Here is a 22,967-nt window from a genome sequence, read left to right as displayed (position 1 = left end):
GTAAGAATTTGTTAATTCATTCTTTGTTCTCTCCATTTAGCCCAGTAAAAAACTTCCCCCAAGCTTTCAGTGAGTATGTTATCACCAGCAGGCCTACATCTCGAGCAATGCAGTGGATGCCAATAGATACAAAACACCTTAAGAGTTTTTCCTCAGACGCAACAGATAACATGGCATATAACATGGCGTATACGCCCAATCAGTCTACAAACAACCTCAGCCCACTAGAGAGAGGAGAACAAAAATAGGCCTACTCAATTAGTTGGCCTAATCATATCCATACCAACAGAACTAGGCTACTACTCGGACGCTCTACAACACGCGCATTCCCGCTCTAACGGAGAATGCAGCAGCACAAGCACCTCTTTCTATTCTTGACTCCCCGGTCGTCGCCACAGTTTCGTAGTGTCGCTGAGATCAGTTATGGAACAACATCTACACCAAGCGGACATTTTTTGCATTACAACTCAGTAACGAAGCACCGCTTGCGCTTCGTCGGTTAAGACACAGAACGCCGCAGGGGAAGGGTTTTCCAAGAGAGAGGACCGTCGTCTCGCACTGATCAGAGGACATTTGCCATTGGATTTTTGCTGTGATGATGAGTCAGTTCCATGCAAGTCCGTGGAGAGTGGGACAGTGTTGCACTAACACAATGAAAGGAACTGCTGTTTTAGGATTCGAAAGCATCATTTGTATTTTGTGATATTGTTAGGCTATTTAAAAACGATCTTAACAAATGGACGATGAGCGTATGAGTAAAGATGAATTGTACAGGGATTGTTCACATCTGGAGTTGTGATTTATAAGAAAATAAATTGGGATTATATTTGGAATCAAATTCAGGATAGATAAACACACACCTGTTGTTCTCACTAAGCGCCCTATGCACCAGGGTCCAGGCAATAGCATATTCCGATCCATGCATCCACCAAAATGAAAGAAAAGCTTTCCCAGCAGTTGTCGTCGCCAAATATGTTGCCAAAAGAGACCACATAGCATTTTATAGCAGTTAATCAATGCCAACTTTGCTGTTGTTGGTGTTTGTACTTCACACTTAATGTATGCCTTTTAGTTACCTCTCTCGTTTCAGACCAAAACTCTTTGCTGCTTCCATAAAGACACTCAACCTCAAGACAGAACAGAAAAGAATTTCATTTCTCAAGCTCAACTGTTTTTTACTGTAAATATAATGAGACAATGTGACGCCTATAACGCCCCATGGGTGCTTATTGATCATACAACATAGGGGGTGTTGTGGAATTAGAGATACTAATTTTGACCAATTAAATCAGATATAAGATGTTACTATCTTAAGTATTAATGTATGTGGCATAAAATACAATTGAAATCCTTACAATTACCCATATACTTGAAATGTGTGTTTACCGGTGATCTTAGCTGAAATGCTCCTTTTCCCAATAGTAATTTATTTATGATTCCTCTTCTTTCTCCTTTTCCTCTCCTCACATGATCTTGCCTCAAATGCCTCATCTTCAATAACTTATAGCAGTCCTTAAATATTTTAGAATTTGGAAGTCGGAGTCATTGAAAGCTCCACAGTCTCAGCTAATCTGACCAGACCAGCAATATGTATTTTTTTTTTTTACCATATCCCCAAATCCAGAACAAGAAAAGATAATAGAATGTCAGAGCATCGTTGTCACAGCTGGTGGCAGAGGAAATCTTCAGCAAAAAGAAAAAGGCCAAATGCACAGTTAACGGATACATGGCAGCTGAACTCTTGCCGACTCATGTCATTTTGTTTCACTCAGGTATATATCTATCATTTTCTGTGCCCTTATGTTGGGCACTAGTGGGTTTCATAATCACAGCTTTGGGCAAGCTGGAAAAGACCTATTCCAGTGATCGCACTGTCAGCCAGCTGCATCAGTCCCTTCAAGAGCTGCAAAGCCTATATCAAACAACAAGATGCTTTCAGTAGAAATATTTCTTGTTCGAGACAGGAGTGTTGAGTCTGACTCCATAATTGCATCAATCAATAACTCCATACACTGTTACAGATACTGTCATTTGGAATATGGGTATCTTTAACATTATGTAAAGCAACTTGGTCCGAAAGCTAAACTGAGATAATTGCTCCTACTAGCAAGGTTATGGTTACGTAGTCTCACATCCAAATACATCAGATTGTAATTATTTCCACCCACTCCTGGTGGGTATTTTGGGACATGTAAGGCACTGTTCGTAGATTTGTGAAGAACCCAAGATGTCTTTTAGGTCCACTCTGGATACTCTTGTGTTTTTTAAGCTTCTGAAACAGAAAAATATACGACAATACATTTTGCAAGAAGTAGGTTTTGCTTATCACAGTGCTCCTCAGTGGTCAAATGTACTGTATATCCAGTCCATATCAAGATTTCTGTCATCAAAGAGTTACTGAGATATGATCTTTCTGTCAAAATCATGAATTGCAATAAAAAAGCAAGGGAGGGATTTACAGATAAATTAGCATAAATGCTTGCTGCAATTTATTATATAGGTGATATATTTACTTTACATACCTGCTGTATCATATTTTATACATTGAACATGGTGTAACTTGTTCTAGCGTCATCTTATGGATAATGTATTTGAAATTGGGTAAATAGTTTCTATAAACCATTTTTAATAATAATATTTTTTGGGCCATTCACACAAGCATGTATTAGCTGCTGAATTTTGATTGGCCATAGGTAACCATGTTGTTGAGCATTCAAAATGGAACTTAAGGAGATGTGATGTGAGCAAATGTATGGTTATATGGTTATGGTTATAGGCATTAGCAGCACATGCTTTTGTCCAAAGCAACTTACAAAAAAAATCAGATACATATACAAACATAAAAAAGGCAATTTGATTTGAGAAACAATATTAGGTACCAATTAATAAAACTTATAATAACAATGATAATGACAACAACAAATACCATAATTATGACTATAGAGTAGGCCTCAAGCAAATTAACTAATTCGACAGATGATAATTAAAAAGGTGAATTTTTAAGCACCTTTGAAATATACCAAGGCTGTCGCTGGAAATTTTACTTTTGAAATGCCAAGTGTAGCCAGGTATAAGCTAAATACTCCTAAGTGGTTCCTTCGGATATTGAAATTTGTCCTTTGCAGCACCCCCTATGGACAAAAGTGAACAACATTCGGCGTGTATCCAAATAATTCTGACACTAAAATGGCATTTTTCATTTATTAACTTTTAAAATGTTAACGTTTCCCAAAATGGTGCCAGTGGGGCTTAATGGGGTAAGATTAACCACCGGTTTACATTAACTTAAGTAAAAAATGTGGTGATAAGATTAGTGTTGCGTGTGTGAAGCATCCTTCGTTTTACCATCTTGAATAGCATTTCCTGTGCATATATGACATGTAAGTGTTGGCTATAAAGTTTGCGATTGTACAAATATTCAGAACACTATCTGACATGTTGGTGTTTATATTATGCTTTTAGCCTAAAACGTTTGTAATTACGCCAGACATACAGTTGAGAGCCTCAACTGAAAGGTATAAGAACAAGTTATCTGTGAATATTCCTCAAAAGAATAAAAGTTTCTTTTAATTTAAGACTTTTATGTATATTACTTAATCCTAGACACTTGACAAACCATCTTAAGGTTTCAGAATTTCATGAACACCAATTAAATCAGTGGAATGGGGGATTTACAGTGCCCTCCACAAATATTGGCACCCCTAGTGAATATGAGCAAAACAGGCTATGAAAAAATATGTCTTTGCTGTTTATCCTCTTGGTCTTTCACTCAAAATATTCGCAAAAATCTTACCTTTTCATTGAAGTAAAATGATTGAAAGAAAAAAAAAACTGTTGACATTAAATAAATATTTTCCCCCAAAACATGTGTGTGCTACAATTATTGGCACCCCTTAATTTAATGTTTTGTGCAGCCTCCCTTTGCCAAGTTAACAGCTCTGAGTCTTCTCCGATAATGCGTGATGAGGTTGGTGAACACATAAGGTCTAATCAGTTACACAAGTAGCACCACTTTTGTCCATTTTCCAGTTCTACCAAAACCTATGAATACATTTTCCTTGCATGTTTAAGTGATCGATGCAATAAGAAGCTAGTTTTACAGGCAAGCCATAGTGAGCAACTGGGAAAACACATATTGTAACAGCCAACCTGGAGAATCAATTCTGTAAAATGGTTCAGGGAGGGTTTGAAGAATACCTGAAATCGACAAACAAATGACATGGAATGCAAGGGAATATTGGGAAACATGTCCATGGATGAGGAAAATCTTACCCAAGTGACTCATACATTTATAGTAATTTTACTGAAGAAGACTTGTGGCACAGCCTAATTAAAACTAATGACTGAATCTCACTGTCCAGGGGGCACTGCCAAAGCACAAGGAAAACAATAAAAGACGGTGCAAAAAGAAAAGAAAACAAGTTAAGTTGTTTTGGGGATATTACTAAATGTGGTGTAATTTAATTGGCTGCTGAGCTCAAATATCAACATTTTTGCCCAAATCTGAGACCTAACCTTTAAGTCAAAAAGGTTGGTTGGCAAATGGTGGGGAAAAAACAATATACGGAGTACAAACAAGGTAAATTACTAAAATTACAAACAATATATAGTAGTCTAGTCTATGTTACATAACCTACAAAGCAAAGTCCTCCAACTCCTTGATCGTCACATGTAAAGTGTTAGGAAATGTTAAATTGTGACAGCCATTTAAGTTTTCTGTTTCTGTGGAGGAAGAAGAACGCTACTAAATGAAGAAGTCTAAGCCTTTTCCTCAGTCTTGCATCGCAGCTTCCGAGCCTGGGGGAATCAAGGCTTTTGTGGGAGGGAGTGGGACGGTCATGACGCATTTATGGGCGTGGTTTACAAATACCCCGAGTGACGTTTATGTATGTCAGGTGACTAGTGCAAGGAAATGCAGTCCCTTGGAAAACTGCTAAGGATGAATCGACCGTCGATTTATATTTTGCTTGTTGCCTACACAAGCTTAATAAACGGTAAGGTTTTGCATTTTTGTGCGTTTTGCGTTGAGCTCTTGGTTGTTGGTTATTTGGGTTGCATCACTGCATTCAATATAGTAGCTAGTTGACCTGTCGAGGTTGAAGCCTGATAGCTAGCTAGTTAGCGAGCTTGCTCCATATTAGAATTACAGATTACCTATTCTAAAAACGGAAATGGGGATATTTCAAATCAAGACTCTTTTTCTGAGAGACCCAAAGAGTCCAAATCTGTTCCGTTATAGCGGACGTTTCCGTATTTTTTCAAGCGTAGTGTTACTCGTGATGTCAGTTAGCTTTGTAGAGGTGCACGGATATGGTTAATGTTACTTCGAATGGGGTCATGTGACTGTGAGCTAGGGATATACGGGTGTAATTTATCAGGTAATACAGTTAACGTTTGTACATATATTCGGTAACATCACCGTGTCGTTCACGTTACTCCAGATACCCAGGCACAGGAACTCGGCTGGGTGTGATCTGGTGCAAGCGCGTGAAATCGGGGCCTGATACGTACATATATAAGATACACGATCAGTAGTAGAAGCATCAATCATTCTACTTTAACTGTCTGTAAATCCCCTAACTGTGATTATGAGGAATTCGGCCATTAAGAAAAGATAACACATCCGAAAGTTGTCACCTCAGTGTCACATGACAGCTAAGCAAAGTATCTTGCACCCACATTATAATTATAGTTGTTGGGTACTGAAATGTAAAGTGTGGACATCACATGTCCGACTGCTTCAAGCATCAGTTTTCCTGTAAGATATTAATTGCTGTTTTCTCTCCCCCCGTTCAAAAGGTATTTTGGGAGACCGTCTAACTGTGCTGCGTAGCCCAGACTATGTGTCTTTCCTCGATGGACAATGGCCAGTATCAGGAGAGAAGATCCCGGATCTGGTAGCACTCACCATGGGGTTCTCTGTTCAGGAGGTAACTTCCCTATTGGCTGGATTCCAGGAAGTCCTCTATTACTCAGGCAATAAGTGAGGTGTCATGCTATTTATGATCATAAATGGAAGCTAATCGTGTGTGTGTGTGTGTGTGTGGGGGGGGGTGTTTTTCAGGATCTTGACTGGCCTGGACTGCAGGCTGGACCCCTGTTCCAACGTCCCAGGGCAAATGTGCTGGTTGTGGTCAGAGGAGTGGACAGTCTTGACCTGCCAAAAAACATAACCTCATACCCTCTAGAAAATGTATGAGTATGAGAGAGCAGTTGTATCTATTAGATTTCTTTAGTCTTGTGTAATATTAAGGAGCGATTACTTTATACTGATTTGCCATTATTTACTAAGTAAAACACTTACTTCAAATTTACATTTAAGTAGTTCCATTTAAAAACATGCAATTGTAGTTTTTTCCTTAAAAGAATTTTTTTTTTTTGCATCAGTGTCCATCTGCTGGTAAACCTACTTCTCCATTTTCATTGGTCACATGACGGACTACTTCTTCTTCTCTCTCCCCCCTGCCAGTCTTGTGTAATATTAAGGAGCGATTACTATACTGATTTGCCATTATTTACAAATGTACATTTAAGTAGTTCCATTTAAAAACATGCAATTGTAGCTTTTTCCTTAAAAGCATGCTGGTAAATTTACTTCTCCATTTTCAGTGGTCACATGACACACTTCTTCTTCTTCTTCTTCTTCTCTCTCCCCAGCCCGTGCCCTTCACCCTGGACAGTGTGGCTAACACAGTACACACTCTTTTTGCCGACAGCACCCCTGTGGTCCTTCAGCTCGCACCTAGTGAGGAGGTACTTTAAACCACCAAACCACCGTCATAAGATCCTCACCCATTTGTCTGAAAAGGAAGATGTGTCATTGTGAAACCAGTCAATTTCAACTGCAAAACAACCACATTGCCTGTATTGGCATTCGGATTAGCTGTAAACTGTATTTCATAGTCATAGTTTAAGACAAAGAGCACTTGTACTGAGTTCAGTGAATGTTATCTAATTAAATAGTATTGCACAGAGCCAAATACTGACTGATACATATACAGACAACATGGAAGATTACATCTCTCTCTCCCACCTCCCCTCTCTTTGTTCCCTCCTCAGAGGCTGTACATGATGGGCATGGCCAACACGGTCTTTGAGGATCTTCCGGTGACCCTGCAGCAGATCCGTGGGCGCCTGTCTCAGGAGGGATCTGTGCTGAACTCCCTGCCGCTCAACTCTCTCAGCAAGAGCAACGAGGTCTGTGGCCCCTCATACATTCTACACAGAGGGGAAACCCTGACTAAATGCATCATTGTGCAACTGTTCCCATGTACAGTCACACCTTACTCATGAGTAGTTGGATGTAGAAGAGGTGTTGCTGTTGATCACAGTTTGCTCTGACATGGTCACATCTCTCTTGCCTCCTGGACATTCCCATTTAAACGCTGTTACACAGCTGTTGCTCTGTGGTTATTTATTGTCCATCACTATTCCTTGGTGATATGAATATTCATCTGGATAATTTTCGTTTAGTAAACTTAACTTGTTTAATATCAAATGTGTTCACAGCTCTCCTACTTATAGAGCTGATAAGGATCTAGATCTCTTACTGGTGTGTAATTGCACCACAGAAAACCTAATGGTCTACCCCAACCCCAGGATTAAGTTAATCTGTTGCTACAAACAAAATGCCAATTTAGCGTAATTCTACATCTTTTGTTGGGTTTCTTTATTTTTCTACTTCCTTGATTCATTGTGTATGTATGAGAATACCACATTCTATGAAAGCACTACCAGCAGTAAGGAGTTCTGGGCTAAAATTAGCAAGCTAACTAAAAAAAAAAAACTTGCCAACCTCATCAATATCCCAGCTGGCACTTGCTTGCGATCATGCTTAGCGAAGGGTTTTTGGCGATATTGTGCTGTGAAAGCTTTACTTACTCTATTGTGGGGTGTTCCGTCAGGGAGCCCTCTCTTGAAATCTGGTTCTGCGTAAAGTAGATGCTCTAACTGTCGGCATTTTAATTTACCCCCCTGCAGGCCGATCTGCTCTTCCTGTCTGAGATCCAGGTGCTGCACGACATCTCTGCTCTGGTGAGTCCATCTCTGTTTTTATTGCACCTCATAATTGTTTAAATGTCAGATAAGAGCCCTTTTGGGCTGTTCAGGGTTGTAGTCCTGGTGACCGTGCTGTTACTCCATGTGGAAGATGTGCAAAGCAGCAAATGGGATCTTTCTAGTGCAGTTTTGTGGTGTTATTGTCAGATACAATCTCACTGCAGTGTGAAGGGTCATTGGTTGATAACAGATTGGCTGTGTCATGATTTTAACATTTGGACAGTAATGTATTTTAACATTTAGAATGTATTGGAAAATATAAGTACATAACACAGCACTTAGCATGCAGTAATCTAGCTAGATGGCAGACTCATAGCACTAGCTCCAATACCTCCGAAGCAAAGCCTAATTTAAATTAAATACACATTTATTAGTTTCCCTTTAAACATTGCTTTGGGTCTGGGTTATCATCATCTACTGTACATGAAGTAAATGCTTGAGTGGGATTTTAAGTCGGTCCTTTTGCCATGTCCCAGCTGCTCAGGCACCGCCACCTGGCCAAGGACCACGCCCCTGACCTGTACTCCCTGGAGCTCTCTGGGCTGGAGGAGATCGGCCGCCGCTACGGCCAAGACTCGCCACAGTTCCAGGACGCGTCCAGCATCATGGCCAGTGTCATGCAGAAGGTGAGGGACAAGCCGCTACTCCCCTGCCTTTCACATCGAGATGTCCCCAAGACAATTTAAATACGAGTTATGGTCCAGGAGATTGTTATATGTTTACAACTGTTGTGGTTTGCAAAGCCTAACAGGAAAGATCTTGCAGTGGATGGACATTTGATTTATTTTGTACATTTTGAGTATTTTAGTCAAACGGTATGGTTCATTTTTGTGTTAACCTATAACCTTTGCTGCAGTTTGCCGACAACGTCTATAGCGTCTACAACAACAATGCAGTGGTTGAGGTGGTCACAGTGAAGAGCTTTGAGGTTCCCCTCACCAGGAAGTCTCGCTCCATCCTTGAGTCCAAGCAGATTGTGAGTATATTACGTGAAGATGTTTTGTCTCCTTTCCTATGTTCAGATGTTGTTGTATTTTTCTTATTAAGTCCTCGTGTCTCGTGTTCCCTATGTGATGTGCACCAACAGAGCAACCCAGGCAGCCCCTACAACCTGGCCTACAAGTACAACTTTGAGTACGCGGTCATCTTCAACATCGTGCTGTGGCTCATGATCATCCTGGTCCTGGCCGTCATTGCCATCTCCTACAGCCTGTGGAACATGGACCCCGGGTACGACAGCATCATCTACAGGATGACCAATCAGAAGATACGGATGGACTGAGCAGTCCTCATCCCCCCCCCACGTTTCTCTATCTAACATGTGGTGGTGATGCTTGTTTTGTTTTCTCCTGTTATTGTGTCCTCCCAGCTTCATTCGGGTGATGCTTTTCTTCTCTCTTGTACAGTGATAATCCCCCCAAATCAAAAGATATATTCTAAATAAGTGTAAAGTCATGAAAAGTATTGTTGAGATATTGCAGCCACGTAGAATGTTTACTTGATGTGTGTCACTTGAAGAGTTGAAGAATCAAACTTTAATTTATTGATGTCTTGATGGTGTAGATGTATTCCAGTTTGTTTTTGCTGTATTCCCCTCTGAAGTATGCCTATGACTGCTAAGGTGTAGTGCTTTCCTTTCCATAAAACAAGTGTACCAGTTCGTTCTGTGTAATAATAGATCTGCAGATGTGATGTTTGCAAACATATGTTTACACGTGTGTGACAGATGCTTGCTGATTGTATTTATTGTTTTGTTGTGTTTTACTGTCGTGTGATTTGGACCTTTTTCCCCATGTGACATAAAATCATTCCTGTGTACAAACCTTTGTTTTGATACTCACATTGTAAGCAATATGCAATGAGTAAGTCAGTCAGAAGAGTTGTAAAACCTTAAACGTTTAGGTTTTTCATATGTACGGATATCGTGAGCAGTAATGCCTGGACCTGATCGTATGTAATCGCTCATGTTGATGGGGGTACAGTGCCACTTGAAAGTATGTGAACCCCTTGAGCACTTAAGCGTTTTCTGTTGTTTTTCCATGATTTTTCATTTTTTTATCACCAATTTTCCATAGATGAAATGTCAGGTTTATGTTTATCATTTGCATGTACTTGTTTAGAGGAAATTGTTTGGGTAGCCGAAAAACTACATGAAACATGGAATAAGTCCATTTCAAAAGTAAGTGAACCCCCAGCTGAATTGGTAAAGTCAAGCAGGTAACAGATTCAGTGAAACTTATTTGGGTGATTAATTAGTCAATTGAGCAAACCGATCATCTGAGACATCCTTAGGGAAAGGTTTGGGCAACACAGATTAAAAGAGAGAGGAAACCAACCAAACTACTGTAGTGCCAATGTGTACCCACACAGATCAACAATGCCGAGAGGAAACGAGATATCCGAGAACATCAGGAAGAAGGTACTGACAGCCCATCAGTCTTGGGAAAGCTATAAGACCATCTCCAAAAGATTCCAGCTCCATCCATCCATCCAAGACAAATCATTTTGAAATGGAGGGCAATCAACATGACCACATCTCTGCCTAGAAGTGGACGCCCATCAAGACCATCACCAAGAAGCACCAGAAGAAGAATAAATCAGGTAAAAGTCAACCCACACATCACCTCTAAAGATTTTCAGACCTCTCTGGCAGCATCTGGGGTAAATGTACATGGGTCTACAATCAGACGAAAATTGTTGGTTTTGATTGTGACAAAATAATTCTATCTCGGACTCATCTGTTTAAAGAAGGGACTTCCAGAAGGCCTTTGGTTTATCCAAGTGCTCTCGGGCAAAGTTGAAACGGGCAGTTTTGTTCTTTCTTGAGAGCAGAGGCTTCCTTCTAGCAACCCGATCATGAATGTCATGTCTATTCAATTTTCGTCTGATTGTAGACCCATGTACATTTACCCCAGATGCTGCCAGAGAGGTCTGAAACTCTTTAGAGGTGATGTGTGGGTTGACTTTTACCTGATTTATTCTTCTTCTGGTGCTTCTTGGTGATGGTCTTGATGGGCGTCCACTTCTAGGCAGAGATGCGGTCATGTTGAATGCCCTCCATTTCAAAATTATTTGTCTTGGATGGATGGATGGAGCTGGAATCTTTTGGAGATGGTCTTATAGCTTTCCCAAGACTGATGGGCTGTCAGAACCTTCTTCCTGATGTTCTCGGATATCTCGTTTCCTTTCGGCATTGTTGATCTGTGTGGGTACACCTTGGCACTACAGTAGTTTGGTTGGTTTCCTCTCTCTTTTAATCTGTGTTGCCCAAACCTTTCCCTAAGGATGTCTCAGATGATCGATTTGCTTAATTGACTAATTAAGCACCCAAATAAGTTTCACTGAATCTGTTACCTTCTTGACTTTACCAATTCAGCTGGGGGTTCACTTACTTTTGAAATGGACTAATTCCATGTTTCATGTAGTCTTTTGGCTACTCAAACAATTCCCTCTAAAAAAAGTACATTCAAATGATAAACATAAACCTGACATTCCTTCTAAGGAAAATTGGTGATGAAAAAAATGAAAAATCATGGTAAAACAACAGAAAACTCCTAAGGGGTCAAGGGGTTCACATACTTTAAAGTGGCACTGTATGTGAAGAGAGAAAGAAAATCAATTCTCATTTTATCCCCAAGTAAAACAGTAAAACGAGGAAACATTTTGATGAAGAGTTTTGTTTGCACAACTTCAAAGGTAATTCACTGCATATGGTCTTAAATCTGTCAATGCATCATTCTAGGAAATCCCTAATCTCGGAGCAGACTCATTTGGTATTGGTCAGAGTGGTACTAATTGTGCACTTATTTGCATCTTAAATTAAACAAGATTAAATTGTAGCATAATACGGTGATAGTGTGGTTCTAAATTAGTAGGCTATTGAGTGCATATGCCTTTAATGACTGGGAACAATGAGAGCAGTGGGTGTTTAGCACTTATGGCTCATCATAGAGCTCTAAACTTGGGCCTGTTGAGCAAAAACTATTTTTTTAAAGTATTTTTTGGGTTCCAATCAACAAGCGCCACATGAAACACAACACTTGAAAGTAATTCAGAGTAAATATTTAGCTGCTCTAACCTAGTAGCTGTTCTGTGTATATATAACAATGATACTGACCAACTATACTGTACATCCACAACAACAAGACAGATATGTATAAAAGAACTCTAGTCTCCACTTATTAGTATACACTCCACTCCACCCGTGGCCCTGATAATGCACTCTCACAGGACACCTCTGCCTGAAGAAAAAGCAATTTAATCAGGTTTTTAAAATGCTCGTAACTCCAGTTATAAAGAGAGCTTACGAATACTACATTGAATGCAATGGACTCCCCTTACCTCCTCTTTTCTAAATGGCACCAGAAAAGTCAGCAGTAGTGCTTGTGTGCATACTGCTGAGTGGGAGACTTCAACAGATGGAACTCCTTTTAGAAGACATTTATGAACAGAATAAAGCACTTTACTTAATAGCTTAAACATAGTGTGTATGTTATCAGTGACATGCAGCCCGTTATTGTTTTCAACATCAGCAGAATCCTTTTGGAATAAATATGCTGTGGGAGGTGAAAGTATTTTGCCCTGAAGCATGCTTGAAAATAGAGTTCATACACTTTATAAATAGAGTTCATACACTTTATAAATAGAGTTCATACACTTTATAAATAGAGTTCATACACTTTATAAATAGAGTTCACACACTTTATAAAATCATATGCTCACCTATTATTTTTGTAGGGCTGCCAGATGAATGAGATGGTCGTTCCCTTTTCCCCCTGAAAACGTACAACTTCAACACAACAGTGCACAGGAAGGTTGAGTCTAGACCAGAAATGTATCAAACTTGTAGAGGCAATGGAAAGATGAAACCATGAGGATACTTACAACAGGCATCACTACCTTAACAGCTCTGAAATACTCAATGTCAACTTTTTTCCTGTAACAATGTGTCCATAAACCAGAGGGGGGAAAAAATGCATACTTAGTTTAGTTGTAATCTAAAGCAAATCTGTTAGATCAGGAGTCTCATATTGACGATCAGTTGAAGTTTGTTGCATTGATGGATCACTTCAACTGATGTCTTATGCCAATCAAACCTTTCTTTGTGTAGCCCAAGCCTACTGTAAGTACTAATACCAACAATGCCTGGGCCTGTACAGTTAGAGGGAAGACTGTACAGGAAGTTAAAAGACAGATCCTCAAAGTCCAGGGAATGACAAATAAGTAACCATCACTTCACTCAGAGAAAAAAAATACTTTTGACAGAGACAAATTAATGAGGAGAGAGAGGCATTTTCTGTGAAAATGTCAGTCAGCGAGAGTCTATTTCATGCATACACAGTACACACACACATAGCCAAGGAGTAGCATATCCCGGCCACAGCACCGCTTTAAAAACTGAAGTGTCAAACTAGTTTATGACCATTATCTCTGATAGTGAGTTTTATCAATTAATACCATCTAAAATACAACAGTATAAGCATAATGAGGTGTTAAAAAAATAAAATAGGTCTCTGCCCACTCCCACGTGTTTCAATGACAAAGTAACGTGGCTTTCATGTCACTTTTCTCGCCTAAATTGTCTATCCTTCAACAGTGTCTAACTGGAACACTGTTCTCCCTTTTAATCACCCTAAGAAATTAGTTGTTTAAATGTTGTTCTACTGTATCATAAGGAGGTGTGGATACACATGCTGGCAGAGACCAGCTGCAGCACCTATGGTCGTTGCTGCAAGTTTAGTGAAGACAGTCTGCCACACACTGCACTATCTGGACAAGGAGACGGGTCTGCCACATCAGTAGGCGTACCTGACACAGCGCCGCTGACAGCCTGGGGATCTTCTGCATCGCTCCTGCCAGCCAGAGGGGCCGCCACACCGCTGCTGACGGGGCCTTCTGTGACGCCGCCATCAGCTCGGAGGCACGATGTCAACGCTGCTCGCCTGAGAGTCCTCCGTAACCAAAAGGGCCTCCACATCTAACACTTCAGAAAATGTTGAGTCTGACAGCACTGTTTTTCTGCCCGTCACTGTGCCACGAACTAGGTGGGTCTACTGGAGATGGCCGGTCCTGATGGTCTCTGCAACACCTCAAGAACCTGTCAGTTCCAGAGAGACCGTGTTCTTGCCCTCCAGGGTTGGTTCTGTGTTCTGTTTGTGTTCCAGTGGCGCTCCTGGAGTCTTGTACTGGGCACTGGAGCTGCTAAAAACTCAATTATCTGTCTCACTGCACTTTCTCCCTGGCTAGCTTACCACAATATTAAAGGGCTTTAACACATAATCAAAATGACAGATGAATGCATTTTTTAATATTCTACTTTTTGTAAATGAATTGAGATCTATTGAGAGGCTTGAGAGGCTATTCATAATGCCCAGGCCTAATGATGCCAGTGGAGGTTACAGGACTACCCCAGTAAGAAAGGATTTCCACAAGGTGTAGATTTAGTTGTTTTTAATCTGTCCAAATAAAAACTAGTAAGGTGACCCTAACTCACATCCAAACGTAATGTCAAAATGAGAAACAGAAAACAGAAGTTATGGGCGAATAATATAAACGTTATAAAGTAATATAAAGTGTAATAATATAAACGTTATAAAGTAATATAAAGTCTAATAATATAAACGTCATTTGAGTAATATAAAGTCTTAAGTGGTTAGAGAGCCTGGGGGTGCACAGCACACTCTGCTGTATGAAGTAGTAGTACTCAGTACCCATTGGCCTGTAGGTACAGGGCTTTATTCACTCCAAAAGCACAAACTAGTCTAGATCCTAAACACACAACAAGAGATACCTCCACACAGTCCCACCAGGATCTTACAAGGGTTTGTTGTTGCAGCCTTAGCAGTCAGATGGAAGGTTACTAACTGAGTGAAGTGAAGTCGGTTTGTGAGCTGGGGATGAAGTTATACTTTGAGGTCTGCCCATGAGCAGTTAGTGAAATTCTATTTCTCCACCACCAGGGGGCAGTGTAATGCACATGGAAATAGAGGTAAAGAGACAAAATTTCATTGGTTTTAGAATCAGTTGTTGAAATAACTTAGTAAGGTTAACAGTGAGGTTAACAAATTCGCATCTTACTAGTTTATCAATGACACAGCTTATTGTTTTCTCGACTGAGAACAGCCACATAAACCAGCGATGCTTCAGAACTGATACGGCTTTATGTCTTTTACACTTTCACACCTACACTGACACTCTCATTTGCTGATCAATACTTATCATTCACATTCACCCCTCAATGATTAGCGAGTCGAGTTAGGATCAAGGTGAAGTTACATCTCAACAGTTTTGAACAGATAGTTTGTTTATAATCTGAGCATTTCTAGATAAAATCCAAATAAAATGTGGCCAAATTAAGCAATCTTTCCTTAGTGCTCTTTATAACAAGTTGATACTTCTACTGTCAGTTCTCCCATTAAAGTATCAACTGAGTAGCCGTGTCCTAGGTTATGCTAAAGTAGAGGAAGACTTGCATGAACACCCAGAGGGCACTAGAGGGAGCTAGAGGAAGGTAATGGAGAATGTATCCTGCAGGACGCTTTCAACACTAAAATCACTCGGGTAAAACATATTCAAGTTACGTTACTGCGAAAATAATAGAATAGTAGTAGTTGAGATCAGCCTAGATGTCGGTTACTGATAAAAACTTTTTGGATACTACTTTAGGTGTGTCTCTAATTAATGTCATTTCTGGTCATGTTTTCTGTACTTTCAGCTATGTTTCCACATACAAAGAATAAAAGATGACTCCATTGCGGATACATTCACAAAAGTTTATTCAAAAGCAAAAAAGCAAAACAAACAAACAAAAACAAAAGTCTCCACAATATTGGACGCCTGCCTTTTCTGGATAAATCTCTAATATGTAACATAAAAGAAATTGCTCAATCAACAAGCCAGAATCCAAGGACAGAAAGAAAATTAAAATAGCATATAGCCTTAGTACGAGGTCATACAGAACTATTGACTTAATGCAGCTGATCAAGAAAAACAGCTATGCCAAGAAAATCTTCAACAATTATCAGTCTGTTATATATTATGTATATGTATGGAATACATTTCTATATAAAGTGCAGGGGGTGATCCATTTAAAAAGAAACAAAATCCATATCCATATCTCTAACACATTTCTAAAATTAGAATCATCTGCCTAGCTTGAATGGATTTGATAATGTAGAGGGACAGATGACGACTGAACAGATATGTCAGAAGAATAGTGTGAATGTTTCTGAAGTCTACATGACGAATGTACTCTTTCTATGTAGCCATGGAGACAGACCTGATCCTGGATGATCAAAGGTTAGTCAAAGGTAATGTATATTCAGCTCAGAGGAGAGAACAAGTTCCTATCTGTTCAATCTACATTTCTACAAAGACTGACCATTTAGTTCTATCACCATTTCTTGTGACTTTTTCCAGAACATTTGAGGATATTTGTTTGATCAGAATCTTTTATACATGTAGAATTAAAAATAAAAGTAGAAATCATCACCTTGAAACGGTGAGATTTTTATACGTCTTTGAAGTAGGCATGAAAATGAAAGGAAACTAATGTCCAATACCAGTGACATATTGTAGTGCATCATCTATTTACACTAAATGTCATGAAATAGAGCTTCTAGAAGGGTTGCTCTATTACGACAGGAACCGTAAACACCTGTGCTCTACATGGCGCACCTCCTCCTCCTGCTGGAGGTCTGTGGGAAAGAGCTGATCAAGGCTCACTCCTCACCATAGGCAGGCCTTTAGCCACAACCACTGCTGCTGTTTGCACACATGTCCATACACACGTACATAACTGAGACACTATACACATCATCGTCTTCATCATCATCATCATCATCATCATCAAAATCAATACAAACCACTGACGAATACAAAAAGCAGTATAACACTGAATAAATTAGACGGGATCAAGCAAAGGACGGACAGTCACGGGAACAAGAGAAGGATGCAGTGGAAAAACAGGGAAGGGAAATTGAGAGTAGGGAGAAGGGGAAAGAAAAAAAAAACCACCACGAGCTTCCTTTACGTCTTAGTAAGTAGAAATGAAAAGCAACAAAACATCTGCCAGGTCAGGAAAGGTCATCTTATCTGGACAGGAATCCCATGTGTCTTCCCCTTCCTGGACCAAAAAAAATAAAAATACCCACATTATTTATGTACAGTATAAAAATAGCTTAGGTCAGGGCAGTGCTTCCTGCTCACGGGTCTGTGTGGGTAGATGGTGTGGGATGCCAGAGGTCTTCCGCAACAGCACAAAAGCGACATTAACAAGGGGAGGAGGCTCTCAGTAGCGATAGGAGAGACAGAAGCCAAAATGCACCTTGAAGAGTTCAGACTCTGGTGAGTTTAGAGCTCTGGAGCGGACAGAAGCATGCAAGATTGTGAGTGGGAGGGGAAATGGACAACACCTGGTGGTGCCATCGAATCAAGCTCCGCCCTCTTCTCCTAGACTAACGGCCATACTGGCAACCTGCTCAAAACTTTTCAGTGCCCTCTGGATCATTTAGCCAGTCGGCTTGCAGAGTCAAGGATTAGCTAAACAAAAATATAATTAAACCATTTTTCTTTGAGTTACATTGCTTTCTTCATTTCTTTTTAAAGGTGCTATATTTTGATATCCAAATGGATAATGAAATACCTTCCAGATACTTCCCAGAAGTGAAACTTGAGATCCTACAATAGTATCAATTCCACAGCAATTGCTAATCAAACAAGAGCTTATTCGGGGGGGAAAAAAAGACACTATTTACGCCACTTGCTCTCAGCACAACGCATCTGCTGAATCTGCCGTTCCATCTCAGGCGAATGATCCTCCCCGTCAGTTCCAACTGAGTTGCATCTCTACGAGATCTTCCAATCTGACCAATGAGCCGAGAGCCCTGTCTGCTATGACGTTTGATTGGACGATCGATCGGAGATCTCGGTGCCAAGCAGTGACGTCCCCTCTTGCTTAACTTACAGTTAGACTTCATTTGTTAAAACTCAGATCCCATGCTGAAAACTAGCCACCACAGACACATGTAAATGCAGATGTCTTCTTTACACATAAACACATACACACCAATGTCATGTTCTTTAGCCAGAGCACATCAGAGAGCTCTCTCTCTCTCTCTCTCTCTCTCTCACACACACACCAGGTGGATAAGCGGGGCTGGGAGGGTGAGAGGGGATTGTCTCATTCATTCATTCCAGCAGAAAAGGCAAGGAGACAGACGAGAGAGGTGACGGAGTTGTGGGGGGTGATGGGCCGTCACCGGTGCCACAGGTGACCATACAAGCGCGGACCCCCGTCCACCCCCCCCGTCTACCAGGTGGGCATCATGTCTGGGAACCACACTCGGCCCAGGTGCTTGGACACCTCCCAGTGGATGTCGTCCAGTTCGTACTTGTGGTCGGGCACCAGCACCTCCTCCATGATGGAGAGCTGCGACAGGCGCCGGCCGCACATCTTCACGAACTCCACGAAGGCGCTGCACGACACCTCGCACTCGCCCAGCCCGATGGCCGTCAGGTTCTTGCAGCGCTCGGCGATGCGGATGAGCTCCTCGTCCAGCGGCCGGAGGCCGTTGGCGCACACCACCAGCTCCACCAGGCGGGGGCAGTGCAGACCCACGCGGCCCAGCACGTCCTTGCTGACGGAGCGGCCGAAGTACAGGTGCGTCACGGGGATCTCGTCGCGGAAGAAGGGCCCGAACTCGTCCTCGTACAGGAAGAAGTACATGACCAGGTTGAACTTGGGCGAGTGGCGCAGCATGGCGTCCCAGCTGCTCTTCTTGATGGCGTGGAACTGCTGGCCCGGGGTCTCGCTCACCACGTCGATGCGCAGGTGCTCCAGGTGGACGTGCTTCTCCGAGGACAACGCCAGCAGCAGCTCGTCGCTCAGCAGGTGGTAGTTGAGTGCCAGCTCCCTCAGGCCGTGGCACTGGTCTGCCACGCACAGGATACCTGGAAAACGGGCAGGAAGGGGTTAACAGTCAGCTATTAGGAACCAGACATTCCTTAGGGCACAAAATGGTGCGTCGACAAACTGTTACTTAAACACGAGAAGATGAAAAACGGTTTCTCCCCTTCCTGTTCAAAGGAAAAACAGATATTTTCTATCCTGAGACCATAAAGAAATGTGAAGGATAGTGAACATACATATGGACCTTTCTCACCAGCCTAGTATTGAAACATAAGTAACAATTAATTAATTAGCCTGTAAGCTAAATTCACTGGTTTGTTTCAGAAGATGCAGTATGCCCAATAGGGGTGGGCACCTCACTTGGCACCTCACGATTCGATTCGATTCCGATTCCGATTCAGAGGTCAACGATTCGATTCTAAATCGATTATCGATTTTAAACCGATGATCGATTGCAACATAAAATGGATGTAGGAAGTGATTTTAGACTCCGAGTTGCAAACTCAAATGATTTAATAGTCGAAATGCATCGATAATCGTTTTCGAATTGATAATCAATCGATAATTGCATTTCAACATAAAATGGATGTGTAAAAAAAATTACAAAATCGATTATAAACTTTTCTGAATCGAGACAGAATCGTTTTAGAGAGAATCGAGAAAAATCGATTAATCAATTTTTTCCCCCACCCCTAATGCCCAAGGTGCTTCCTGTCGTACCTTCCTTTACTCTCCACCCTACTAACCAACCTCATCCCCCCAAAGGGCGTCTCACCTGCAGGGGAGACATGCGGACAGCTGCTCATCTTCAGCAGCTTGAGGGTGTCACTGTTGTTGGCCACCAGCACCTTCAGAGACGGGTCGTCCACCGGCGTGTCGTCAATCTTCAGAGACGACAGCGACTTGGAGTTGACGAACACCACGGTGAGTGCTGAGATGAAGTGAGACTGGTGGAGAAAAAGAGATTTTGCTTAGTCATGTTACGGGTCAAAGAGAGATTTTACTTAGTCATGTTACGGGTCACTGAGCACCAAGACACATAAATGACATCTACCCTATCCTCTTCCTGAGCAGGCCTGATGCTTATCATTGAGCATACAACTGTGTATACCACTTGTTAGGAATAGTCTGACATTACATGCACAGCGCACAAAGATTTAAGGTACTGAAAAGTGACTTGGCAAGCACACCCAAACCATTTAGAATGTCTTCTAGGATATGGGTATAGGATATACTGGTAACAGAAATGAAGAAGACAGACACTAAAAGCCATAAAAGAGATGGAAACCATGGCCCACTCCTACTTCTTAAACTGCACGAGGGCAGGGATAGCTCTAGCAGTCATTTCTGGGAAAATAAACGAATGAAAAACAGTCTCATGCTGTGATTCTGGACTGCAATACAAAATCAGAGTTCAGAGCTGCTCTTGGCGACCTGACAAGGCAACGGCAACCACACCAAATGACTCCCACTCGTTAATAAATGACAGTTTGAGCGTCTGCCTGCGAGCTTTATGAAACGCTTCCAAATGTTGCAGTCAGTGATGGGGGCGGGTGGTGTGGCAGGGGATGGGTGTGTGTGTGTGTACCGTAGGCAGCCAGTGATGGGGCGGGTGGTGTGTGTGTGTGTGTGTGTGTGTGTGTACCGTAGGCAGTCAGTGATGGGGCCGGTGGTGTGGCAGGGGATGGGTGTGTGTGTGTGTGTGTGTGTGTGTGTGTGTGTGTGTGTGTGTGTGTACCGTAGGCAGTCAGTGATGGGGCGGGTGGTGTGGCAGGGGATGGGTGTGTGTTTGTGTGTGTGTGTGTACCGTAGGCAGTCAGTGATGGGGCCGGTGGTGTGGCAGGGGATGGGTGTGTGTGTGTGTGTGTGTGTGTGTGTGTGTGTACCGTAGGCAGTCAGTGATGGGGCCGGTGGTGTGGCAGGGGATGGGTGTGTGTGTGTGTGTGTGTGTGTGTGTGTGTACCGTAGGCAGTCAGTGATGGGGCGGGTGGTGTGGCAGGGGATGGGTGTGTGTGTGTGTGTGTGTACCGTAGGCAGTCAGTGATGGGGCGGGTGGTGTGGCAGGGGATGGGTGTGTGTGTGTGTGTGTGTGTGTGTGTGTGTGTGTGTGTGTGTGTGTGTGTGTGTGTACCGTAGGCAGTCAGTGATGTGTGTGTGTGTGTGTGTACCGTAGGCAGTCAGTGATGGGGCCGGTGGTGTGGCAGGGGATGGGTGTGTGTGTGTGTGTGTGTGTGTGTGTGTGTGTGTGTGTGTGTGTACCGTAGGCAGTCAGTGATGGGGCGGGTGGTGTGGCAGGGGATGGGTGTGTGTGTGTGTGTGTGTGTGTGTGTGTGTGTGTGTGTGTGTGTGTGTACCGTAGGCAGTCAGTGATGGGGCGGGTGGTGTGGCAGGGGATGGTGTGTGTGTGTGTGTGTGTGTGTGTGTGTGTGTGTGTGTGTGTGTGTGTGTGTGTGTGTGTGTGTGTACCGTAGGCAGTCAGTGATGGGGCCGGTGGTGTGGCAGGGGATGGGTGTGTTTGTGTGTGTGTGTACCGTAGGCAGTCAGTGATGGGGCTGGTGGTGTGGCGTGTGTGTACCTTAGGTAGCTCCATAAAGCTGGGCCTGGCTGTGGAGATGAGCCCCAGGGTCTTGAGGGAGCAGTTCACCAGCTGAGAGAGGATGTCACAGGCTGCCTCCGCGGACTCTGTGCTGCTGTCCACCTACGCAGCGCACACACACACACACACACACACACACACACACACACACACACACACACACACACACACACACACACACACACACACACACACACACACGGCAAAAATATACACATTTGATTCAAGATGCGTCATGCATTTCACCATTGCTGTTCACCATCACATTGACGTTGCGATCTGTCTACCAGAAAACCCAATGTAAACAATACAACGCCTACGCCTTAACGTACATGCCAGGTGACAGTGTATTTCCCCTTGTCTAGCCAGCTAGAAAGAGATAATAAGCCTCCCAGGCTTTCACTGATGTTCTTAATATGTTTAGCGTGATTATCATTGTTGGTGTGACAGTGACTGGATGGAAAGGAATGCAATCATAAGCCAGAGACAATCAAACTAATAACACCTCCAATCCTCCATTACAGCCTCACCCTCTGATCTTACTTCACAGCCCTACACACACACACACACACACACACACACACACACACCCCTCAGGGCACACATACACACACCTGAGGGTGTCAACACCGTCCTCACCTTAAAGCTGACATACTGCAGATGGTTGGAGTGCCTCTTGATGATCTGCTTGATGAGGTCTGGGTGGGTGGCCTTCAGGTAGGAGCTGGCTGGCTGGTTGAGCTCAAACTCAAAGCACCTCCACAGCTCGGGCATGTGGAAGGCATGGTTCCAGCTGCGGCACACTCGGGAGGCAAAGGCCCGGTCCAGCAGAGGCAGGTACTGGAAGATCTGGAGCAGGATCTCCTGGGGCAGGCGGCCCCAGTTAGGGGCGCTCTCATCCCACTCTGGTTCCAGATCCTTGTCCTGGTCCGATTGTGTGTCTTCCTCCGAGTCGTGCTCACACAGCCTCTTGCACAGCTCTGAGGGGCCAGGGCTGGTGCTGGGACTGCCACCTCCACCTCCACCTCCTCTTCCTCCTCCTCCTCCTCCTCCACCTCCACCACCTCCTCCACCTCCAACCCCCTCTTCCTCCCCTCGTTTTGTTCTTTTCATTCTAAGAAGTAACAAAAAAACATACAGGTTTTTCTTAGTTAAACTCTGAACGAATTGAAATGAATTATAGACTCTTGATAAAGTGTAGTAGTATAGTAGACACTAAATAGAAATAAACATGAAAGATTTAAAACGGTGGGACAATCAGAAAGCGCGAGATGGTTCAAGTATAGTAAATGTTTATGTGTACACTAAAAATATGTATGACCAACTAAATAAATACACCATCACATTTACTCATAGACTGTACAATACTTATTAGGAACAATGACATCCAACTTGGGACAAGGT

At 42.5% G+C, this 22,967-nt stretch overlaps 2 protein-coding genes across 2 annotated transcripts; one reads left to right on the top strand and one right to left on the bottom strand.

Moving 5' to 3' along the window:
• The first annotated feature begins 4,880 nt into the window (after positions 1 to 4,880).
• On the top strand, positions 4,881 to 9,357 carry atp6ap2 (ATPase H+ transporting accessory protein 2). The gene is made up of 9 exons (XM_080833912.1): positions 4,881 to 4,994; positions 5,800 to 5,930; positions 6,065 to 6,193; positions 6,658 to 6,753; positions 7,060 to 7,197; positions 7,981 to 8,034; positions 8,535 to 8,684; positions 8,915 to 9,034; positions 9,146 to 9,357. Exons 1-9 carry the CDS (start codon positions 4,913 to 4,915, stop codon positions 9,338 to 9,340), a joined length of 1,095 nt encoding a protein of 364 aa, XP_080690038.1. The 5' UTR covers positions 4,881 to 4,912; the 3' UTR covers positions 9,341 to 9,357.
• Positions 9,358 to 15,816: 6,459 nt separating this feature from the next.
• On the bottom strand, positions 15,817 to 22,619 carry fbxl3b (F-box and leucine-rich repeat protein 3b; the record flags this gene model as incomplete). Its single annotated transcript, XM_080834562.1, has 4 exons — positions 15,817 to 19,008; positions 19,743 to 19,914; positions 21,543 to 21,665; positions 22,203 to 22,619. Coding segments are annotated over 4 exons (1,353 nt in total), but the record flags the coding sequence as incomplete, so codon positions are not given.
• Positions 22,620 to 22,967: the final 348 nt, after the last annotated feature.

This window comes from Sprattus sprattus, assembly GCF_963457725.1.
Source record: "Sprattus sprattus genome assembly, chromosome: 3".
Classification (NCBI taxonomy): Eukaryota; Metazoa; Chordata; class Actinopteri; order Clupeiformes; family Clupeidae; genus Sprattus; species Sprattus sprattus.
This window is presented reverse-complemented; position numbering and strand designations above follow the sequence as displayed.